The sequence below is a fragment of the Rhinatrema bivittatum genome, chromosome 6, assembly GCF_901001135.1.
Source record: "Rhinatrema bivittatum chromosome 6, aRhiBiv1.1, whole genome shotgun sequence".
In the NCBI taxonomy this organism is placed as follows: domain Eukaryota; kingdom Metazoa; phylum Chordata; class Amphibia; order Gymnophiona; family Rhinatrematidae; genus Rhinatrema; species Rhinatrema bivittatum.
The window spans coordinates 181405582-181415993 of NC_042620.1; the positions used below are offsets into that span (position 1 = coordinate 181405582).

The 10412-nt window shown below is 41.4% G+C and overlaps 1 protein-coding gene across 8 annotated transcripts in view; it reads left to right on the forward strand.

Moving 5' to 3' along the window:
- Window positions 1-6953, forward strand: part of CFLAR (CASP8 and FADD like apoptosis regulator) — a 143025-nt gene extending 136072 nt beyond the window's left edge. For all 8 annotated transcript variants that reach the window (XM_029606229.1, XM_029606231.1, XM_029606228.1 and 5 more), the window contains 2 exons: window positions 3356-3866; window positions 5136-6953. In XM_029606229.1, coding sequence (XP_029462089.1) covers window positions 3356-3866; window positions 5136-5271 — 647 coding nt within the window. In that variant the 3' untranslated portion in view covers window positions 5272-6953. The remainder of the gene's footprint in view (window positions 1-3355; window positions 3867-5135) is intronic.
- The last annotated feature ends 3459 nt before the right edge of the window (window positions 6954-10412 follow it).

Sequence of the window (10412 nt, forward strand, 5' to 3'; positions counted from 1 at the left end):
AGGGACCTTCTCCAGCAGGGCTAGATTCTTCACGAAGATCCTTGAGAGGGCTCACCTGAAGAAGTGCAGTTACTCAGCGGCCGTGATCGCCCCTTGCTTAGTGTGCAGAAGTTCTCAACATCCCTGGCATATATACGATCTGGAGAATATTTGAGGCCTGGTGCGAGGGTCACGGGCTGCCCCCCTCAAATGACCAAGATCCCCCATGATTCTGGAATCTTTACAGGTCGGCCTGAAGAAAGGGTTATCCCTCAACTCCCTCAAGGTCCAAGTAGCAGCCCTCTCCTGCTTCATGGCCAAGGTGAACGGAAACAGTCTGTCTGCACATCCGGACTTGGCCTGTTTCCTAAAAGGGGTTAAACAACTCCAACCACCCTTAAAGTGTTGGTCCCCTATGGAACCTCAATCTATAGTATTGGACTTCCTAGTAGGACCTTCCTTAAGACCAATGCACAGTCTGTCACTATGCCTATTAACTCTAAAGACTGTATTCTTGGTGACAATGTGCTTGGCCTGTCGCATCTCAGATCTACAGGCACTATCCTGACAGGAACCATTTCTTCGATTTACTCCAGGAACAGTACAACTTCGCACTGACCCCCCCTCCTTCTTACAAAGGTGGTCTCGGAGTTTCACTTTAATCAATCCATCTCCTTACCGTCACCAAAGGGACACAAGGACATGGAAGACTCCCACTTTCTTCGCCATCTAAACGGCGGTAGACTCTTAGTGCGGTACCTGGAGCACTCTGAACCGGTGCATAAGACAGATGGACTCAGCATCCCGCTCATTGCTGCCCAAGAGAGGCGCCAAGGATCTCCCATGAGGCGAACCTCTATTCCATATGAATACGGGTAAGCCGTTGCCCTACCCCTAGTTCAGGGCATCCACAGTATGGCTGGTTTCGATGCTTATGGCGGTCTCCAGTTTTTTAATCAACTTTTGTTAACCAAGGGTTTAATCAAGTTGTATCCAAATTCTAATCGAGTTCTTCGATATATATGTCCACAATGGCTTTTCGAAGAGAATACTGAAGAGCTGAGGTCACTGCAGGGGTATAGCTAGGGTGACAGCTTTGAAACCTGACTCCATCTCCCATCTGCTAGCAGGGGAACACATAACCCCCTGGTTTTGAGTCCATCTGTCTACTCTAAGGAAAACAAAATTATCAGGTAAGTAATTTCTCCCTTCTTAATGCTGAAAATTTAACTCCTGATCAGAAGTGGAGTAAGGTTTCTGGAGCTGAACCTAAAGTTTGTTGCAGAGGTCCTGTTCTCAGTTTATGAACAGAAAACATGATTTGTGCCCAATGTTTCTGGTTTTAATTAGCTGGATTTATTTTATTAATTTTTTATGTCTGTTTTAGTGTATCATATTTATTGTTTTATGTGAACTACTATTATGAGTGTTTTATTGTAAGCTACACAGCGGTGGATATGTGGCCCAAAGATTTCTCTAAATTAATTTATGTGCAGAGAACCTGACATTTATGTTGTATGCATGTCATTTTATTTGTTAGTGAATTTTAAATGATGTGAGATTTTTAGCTATTTAAATTTTCCTTAGATCAAAAAGGAAGGGGAATTGCCCTTTTAGCACTGAATAAAAGAACTTTATAAAAATTTTGGATACCAAGAGAATGCTAAGTGCATTATTTTCAGCCTCTTTTCTCAGTAAGAAATACAGAACTCAGAGCTCAAAACAGATTTGCATATAAGAATAAAAAGCTGGAGTGTTGTCATCAAATTCTTCTTATGGGATACTTGCAAAATGATATCTGTTGGGTATAGTGAAAGGCAGGCATTATTTTCTGTGCTCAGAGCCTCTGGTTTCCTGCAGCAGATTTTTCTACTGCAATTGTGTGGAAATTTTATATAATTATGCATATATTTATATATTAAATATAATTATTTGTAAACATTTTTTTTAATTTTCTGCTGTTTACATGTCCAGTTAATTTATTTGGTTCTTTATTACAGGAAAGGGAATCTTAGTGGTTAGTGCTGGGAGAGGGAAGGGATCTGAAGATACGAGTGAAAGAATGGGAATCACAAAAAAAAAAAAATAAACAATCAGATAAGGGGTAGAGGAATAAGGGATGGAGGAGGATAGAGAGAGCATGTGCTCTTCCTCCTCTAGCAAACTGAGGGACTGATGTAATAAAGTGCGCTCCACCTGGCACTCAGGTAAGCGTGCGGTTGGTCACACGTTTTGGACACAGTAGACTAACACCTTTGCAAAAAGGGGATTAGCACATTCAAAATGCACTTACAAACGTGTAGCTAATAGCTCTCATCACTTGTAAATGCCATGGAGATGAGGATATAGCTATTACCCCCCAAATGCAGAAAAATGCCGGTCGCCCAACGCACCCTCGTTAACACGGCAAATTTAACGCCAGCCCTGGAGCTGGTATTAAGTCATACTGCAAGTCAAGAGCACATGATAAAGTGCCCATTTTCCTGACACACGCACATCCACAGCTCCTGGGCGCCCGATGCTTTTGAGCATTAGAGATGCACAATTTCTCCCTAACATGTCCCTTTTAGCATGGCAGCTCATTATAATATAGCATTGGGTACCTAGAAGAGGTGGTTGTGTGCGCATTAGGAAGACGGGTACTCAATATGAGCACCCATTTTACTGCTTATGATATTGCATTGGCCCTGAAATTGAGGAGAAGGTGAGGAAGGGCCAGAGGGAAGGAGATAAGAAAGAAGATCCATGTGTTGCCCAAGATGCTTCCCGCTATTGCTACTGCCACTTGTCCTCTGTTTCCCATGGCGATTCTGCAGGGATTGGTGATTCTACCTGGATTTTGCAGCCCTTCCAACAGCTGTGGGAGATTGGGAACCCTGGTCAAGATTTTTCCACTTTTAAGTCTGATGTTTTATCAGTTTAGTTTTCTCCTCCAGCAGGACTCAGAATGTAATGTGAAACTGAGTGATAAAAATATGTAGTACCTTTCTTGGTAGTCTCTTCATTATCCTAGCACAAACTGACCACAATTCAATTGAAACTACAACAACTTAATTCACATTTTCATTATTGTAAACCTTTGTTAAAAACAAGATAACAGGCAATGCATGGTACCTTTATTGCATTGCCTGCTATCTTAGGATTTGTAGTGATTGAGATAGACTGTTCCATTGGCAATTCTGTTTAGACTTTCTCCAGTTCTGAAATGTTTTGGCTTCTTTTTTATGAGGAAGGTGCATTCTTACCTCTCGTTTACTAGCTCCACAAAGATAACTAGAAAGAGTAGCAGCTCTGAAAACTTTTATACAGATTTATTCCTGAACCTTATCCTCTGCTACATTATGATTGTAATTGGTTTGTGCATTTTTTTTTACAGGAGTCCTTCAGGAGACCTTTACTGCTTTGCATTTTAAAGTTCAATGTGCCATGCATGTGAGCGTGGAAGATCTGAAGCAGATATTGCAGGATGTTGCAAGCATGCCAGAGCACAGAGACTATGATAGTTTTCTTTGTGTTCTTGTCAGCCGAGGAAATTCTCATTCATTTTTTGGCATAAACCAAGATGTACCTGCTTTTCGATTGGATTGGGTGAAGAGTTTTTTCACTGGCAAATCATGTCCAGCACTCATAGGCAAACCAAAGCTTTTCTTTATCCAGAACTATGTAGTCCCTGGGAGTTACCAGGAAGCTGCCAGCCCAGTGGAAGTGGATGGAAATGACCAGAACGATTTCAGAAGGGATGGGAGAGTGCAATATTCAAGTATTCCAAGTGAAGCAGATGTTCTTTGGAGTCAATGTAGAATGAATGTCTCTATATTAGAAAGATCTCCCAGCTCACCATCTTATTATTTCTTGTGTCTCTGCCAGCTTTTGCGTGATCATCAAAGGTATACATTAAGAAATATTACACCATTGAATGCATGATATTGGAATCCCTATACTTAAAATTTTGTAAGCCCCATGACATTAGTTCCATTAGTATGTTGTATTGTATATTAGTCTTTTGACATTTTCAAGGCTTGAAGTAAGGACTATGAGAAATGCATTGTAAGGGCAGTTCTGACACAAAGGCTCGAGTCAGAGGATACTTTTTTTTTTTGTGAAAACTGATTAGTTGGGAGTTTTTAATCACCCCTATTCCATCAAGGGGCTAGATACATTTTGTCAGGGTGGTGAGATCCTCTTCTGAGACCATGTATTTGTATACTTCAAAAATATGAGATGTAGACCTGACACCCTGCACTAGAATGCCTCAGGAGCAGATAGATCCTGATACCCTGCACTAACATGTCTTAGGAGAACTGAGATCTGCCCAGCCAGACACCCAGAGCCAGTATGCTTCAGGAGCACTGCAAGATCCTTCAGCCCTCTGCCTCCACTGGCATGCCGCGGAAGCATTGAACTTTTTCCCCCTGACACCCTACACAAGGTGTGCCTCAGGAGAACTGTGACATCTCCCCCAATGATGCCCTTCCTCAAGAGCATTGAAAGATCCCTACTCCCACCCTGACACCCAGCGCCAGCATGCCCCAGGAGCACTGCAATATCCCTGCCCCCACCCCCAACTGGCACCTTGCACAGCATGCCTCAGGAACACTGAGCCCCCCTCCCCAACTGACACCATGATGCACCATTGTTCCTCTGGACCACTGCGAGACCCTGCACCCCACCCCCCTTGCACTAGCATGCTTTGTGAGCACTGAGATATACCCCCCTCAGTAGCCTTCCCCCAACCAGTGCACCTCAAGAGCAATGCAAAAACCCCCAGCCTGACACCCAATGCACTTCAGAAGCACTGCAAGATCCCTCCCAAAGCCACCCTCAACGCCCCCCTCCCATGTCAGCATGCCTCAGGAACACTGAGATTCTACCCCCTCCCCATCTGATACCTTATGCTAGCATCTCTTATGCAGTTTTTGTGAATTCATAAGCACATTGTATTGGGGTGAATACACTAGATCATCCTAATAACCTGAAATTTTTTTCATACTAAAGATTTAGATTAAAAAATGTAAAGTTCAAAATCTTTCCTTTTTGGTATTGCATAGAACTGCCTGCCCATCGATTGGTACCTTTTTTGTCAGTGAGGAAAATTATATTGAAAGTTTTTTTTTCATTTGTTCATGATTAATAAGTCTCTTCCTCTCCCCTCCCAGGCTACACCTGCTGGATATACTCACAGAACTGAACAATAGGATGTATGGGAAAAACGCATCTTCCAACCCCAAAGATCACTGCTTATTGCAGCTCCAGCACACCCTTAGGAAAAAGCTTTTTCTGGCACAGAGATAAGCAATGGGAATAAATGGGAAAACTCTCTAGAAATATGCTCAGTTTTGATAAGTAGGTTAGCTTTGCTCTTTTTATGTATTTCATAGTTAAGACCTAGAGAGATTTACCATCTCAAATCTCAGAAACCAAAGAGCATTAAGCCAGAAAATTGTGAAACAAAAGCTTTTTTCCTATCAAAAAAAAGAGCTGCAGATAGACACAAGTTCACTACATGAAATCAGATGACAAAAATACCAAGAGACAAGCAGGCCTAAACGGTAGGTCCCTTGCCAAGAAGGAGCAGTTGTTGAAGGAGAGTTACAGAGTTAGAAGGAATAGTATTTAAATTAAGTTAATATGAATATGCAGAGAAAAGAGACTTTGAACAGACCTGGGAAATGATTATCAGCTGTAAGGTGCTTGTAAAGAAAAGGTATAAAAATGGCAAAGAGCTGAGGAAATAAAGGGAACAGAGAAGAATGAAGACTGGTGGTGAGCACAGAAGGTGAGAGGTGACTTGGCAAATGATGAAATAGAACCAGGGCTGATTTTTTTCCATTAGACAAATTAGGCAGTTGGGTCCTGCAAAGCCTCTGCCTACACATTTTTAAGGCATGACACTACACAGAAGTACTGGATGCTGGGTGGTGAGGATGGGGACTGAGGAAGCCGGGTGGATGAGTGAGTTGTGGAAAAAGGGTGCTAGGCAGATGGGTGAGTTGGAGAGAGAGGATTCTTCTGGTCAAGTAGCAAGTAAAGAGAGAAGGTGCTGGGCACTGCATAAAGGGGAACAAAGATTGGGGTGATGCTGTGTTTGAGCAGGGAGTAAAGGGGTAAAAGAGGATGCTGGGAAAGGGAGAAGAGGAGCGATACTGGACAGGAGGATAGAGAAAAGGAATGCTGGGCATTGTGAATAGGGGGAAAGGGAGGGTGATGCAGAACTTGGCAGAGGGTGAGAGGAAAGCAAGAGCTGAATGCTCAGTGGGGCATGAGAAGGGAATGCTGTGCCAGAGCTGCCTACAGTAGGCAAGTGTATAAAAGGGAAGATGCAAGATTGAATATTCACCTACAGTGCTTAATATGCATGCACCAGCCCTGAAAGCAATATTAGATGGTGAGATGCACATATTTGACAATGGAATTGGAATTTCCATCCTTAAGCGTTGTGTGGAAGAGGAGCCAGCACAATATTCATAACCATTAGTGTGTTTATATTTACTTGTTTTTGTTATTACCTTGCTTTGCTGCAGACTTTCTGTGAGCTGGAGTGGAGTAGAGGTTCTAAAACTTCAAGGTGCATTCAAAGACGTGTTCATCCATTTTAGACAATATGCTCAAAGCTAAGACTACAGACAATTTTAGGTGGGCCTCACACTTTTATCCACTTAATTCTGTCAACAGCCTCTCATTCAATAATAATTAATTCTCTTGCATGAGAGCTTTAAAAGGAAACCAGTTCTCCTTTTGTACAGAAAATTCCTAAAGATTTTTAGATTGTGATAATCAAGCTGTGGAACTCATTTCCAGAGCCATTACACCAGATAAATCATGGCTTGATATGACAAGCAATGTGGCAAATAGCGTTAATGCTATTTGCTTTAAAAATATAAAAAACCCACAATTGACTAATCCTTGGTATAATTTAGAAATTAGACTAGCAAAAAGGGAACTAAGGAAGAGGGAAAGAATTTGGAGAAAACAAATAAAAACCACTTTAACACTAGCAGCATATAGATCCTACTTAACTCTTTATAAATGACTAAATAATTAAAAAAAGGAGTTCTACGCAAAGAAAATACAAAAATTTAATCATAATCCGAAGGTACTATTTTCTTTTTATAAAAAGCCTGACAAAAGACGCTAACTATAATCAATCTCAAATGGAGGATAGATATAATGAAGTTGCACTCTTTCAGGGATAAAATCTCTAAGGAAAACATTAAATTGGAGAAACAACCTATTGATATGGGCACTAAAGAAATAAATGCCTGGGAACACTTTGAACTGCCTGGTAACAAGGAAATCAATGCTATCATTAGTAAACTAATCCTGCTATTTCCTTGCGTGTAGCAGATGGACTCAGGACCAGTGGGTATAGTGTACTCCTGATAGCAGTTGGGTGGTCCTGAGTCCATCTGTCTACACTAAGGAAAACAAAATTATCAGGTAAGTAATTTCTCCAATCATCCCCTAGATATCATACCAACTAATACGCTGAAACAAATTAAGGATACTATTGTTGCTCCGATTAGGAACATAATCAACATATCTCTATCAGAAGGACATGTCCCTGAAATACTAAAAATTGCAGTAATAAAACCCATTCTAAAAAAAGAAAATCTTGAACCTTAAGTTCTGAATAATTATCGACCCATATCGAATCTATCATTCATAGCCAAAGTATTAGAAAAAATAGTTCAAAAACAATTAACAACATTTGGAAAATAAGTATACTCTTTCCATAGCAATTTGGTTTTCGAAAACATTACAATACTGAATCTCTGTTGCTATCCTTAACAGACACCATCTTAAGAGGATTTGATAATGGACAAAAATTTCTACTAATCCTATTAGATCTGTCAGCGGCATTTGACACTGTCAATCACGCTATCCTGATAAAAAGATTAACAGAAATAGGACTTTCAAAAATAACCATACAATGGTTCTCCTCATACTTAAAGAATCAAAACTTTCAGGTAAAAATTAACAACTCACTATCAGAAAAAATAAAAAATACTGGAGTCCCCCTGGGCTCGGCCCTGTCAGCAACGCTATTTAACATCTATATGTTGTCACTTTGCATCTGCTTACTGGTTTAGGTCTAATGCATTTTATTTATGCTGATAATGTACAAATCCTTATCCCAATCACAGAGTCCATTGAAGCCACATACAAAAAAACTGCCATGTACCTATCATATATAAAAAAAAAAAAATTACTTATACACATGAAGCTTATTCTAAACATGTCCAAAACAGGAATTATAGTGCTGGAAAGAAAATCACATGAACTCTTACCGCCATTGACTTTAGAGGACAAACAAGAATTCAACCGATTCAACAAGTACGTGATTTAGGCTTCATTATTGACAATAAATTCAACTGTAACACACACATTGCAACAAAAATCAAAGAAGGCTATCAAAAATTAGCAATTTTAAAACAAAGCCACTCCTGGATCAATACAATTTTAAAACTATTCTCCAACTTTTAATTTTCGCTAACCTTTACTATTGTAATGGTTTGCTTTTAGGACTACCATTAACAATTCACCCATTACAAATTCTCCAAAACACAGCAGCAAGAATTCTTACACAAACAAAAATACATGATCATATCACACCGGTTTTAGTATCACTGCATTGGCTTACTATAAAACAAAGAATTGAATACAAAATTTTAACAAAACATAAAATTATCTATGGTGAAAAAACTGGCTTAATACACATACCACAACGAAATCTACGCTCCATGAAGCAAGGACTATTGCCTAGCCCTTCTATAAAGACTGCCCATCTAATACAAGTGAGAGAGAGAGCAATCTAGTTAGCGAGTGCAAATTTATGGAACTCACTACCTACTGAAACATGCTTACAGAAAAACAAAAATTTTTTAAAAAGAAACTGGGGACTGGACCTGTGCTCCCTGTCTAGGGCCGGAACACCGACCTGCCCGGAAGCCCTGACGAGGTGGGAGGAGCCCAAACGCGCCACAAAAGCGGCACGAGACCGGTGAGAACTGCGGGACTGGACCTGTGCTCCCCGTCTAGGGCCAGAACACAGACCTGCCCGGAAGCCCTGACGAGGTGGGAGGAGCCCAAACGCGCCACAAAAGCGGCGCGAGACCGGTGAGAACTGCGGGACTGGACCTGTGCTCCCCGTCTAGGGCCGGAACACCGACCTGCCCGGAAGCCCTGACGAGGTGGGAGGAGCCCAAATGCGCCACAAAAGCGGCGCGAAAGAGGCGCGCCACCAAAGCCGCGCGCGCGGCTTGGTCCGGCTTAGTCCGGACTAGACGGATTGACGGGGAACTCTTGTTCTTGCTCTTTCTGAGCTACACACGAGGTCAACATAGACTTGGAACGTATTAGGGATGTGAATCGGATCCGATATCGGATCCGATTCTGGTTCCGATTCACATCTCTATAGATGTGAATCGGATCCGATATCGGATGTGAATCGGATCCAATATCGGATCCGATTCACATCCCTAGAACGTATAAAACTTTCAGTTTTGTTTGAAGTTGCCTAAAGGGATGCCTGCAAAAAGGAAAGGTAAGGTAAGGACTTTTCCTTCAGAGCCCTTGCCTCCCTTATTACAACTTGAAATTAATCGTTTCATGACACAGCTGGTAAATGAGGGATCCAGTGAGTCCGCTAAGACCCCCCCAGGAGGAGAAAGGGAGGATCTTCTGGATGAGGCTTCTCTTAGTCCGGAACAACGCTCGCCTCCGGTACAGCGTCGAGGAAACGGAAAAGCAGCTGAGCCAACCACCAAAGATGTGGTTTGTATTGCAGCATGTGAAGGTGCAGATTCCGTGCCCGGACAAGGGGGAGGAGGCCCCGAGGGAGAGATCTCTCTGGAGGAGGCCCTCCCCCAAGAAGGGGCTGCTGCAAATTTTGCAAGTATACAACCGGAACTTCAACCCCCGCTACCTATACCTGAGACGATCACCTTGCGAGCTATATGGGATCTGGTTAGTGGCCTAACTGTGTCTGTGAATAGGCTGGAAAGTAAAATTGACGCTGTATCTAATAATTTCCAGCAACAGTTTCATGTAGTGCAACAACAGGTGGATGAGGTTACAAATAGAGTTCAGAGAGTGGAAGAAAATGTTAAAACTATGCAATCACTAAATTTAGCGGTCGTTAAAGACCAGTTAATGAACTCAAGAAGATTAGAAATGTTAGAAAATAATGTAAGACATTTAAATGTTAGGTTTCTAAATTTCCCGAAAATAGCAGGAGAAATACCGTATGTTACTGTTAAGAGATTTCTATTAGAGGAGCTCGGATTTTCTGAGAATAATTTATTATTTATTATCTATTAATTCTTGTTTCTTTATAAAAAGAAGAGCCCCTCAAGTAGTAGTTTCAATTCCTGCCAATTTGACCAGCTTTTTAGAAAGTTCTGCATTAGAAGTTATGGAAAGAGATACCTTAA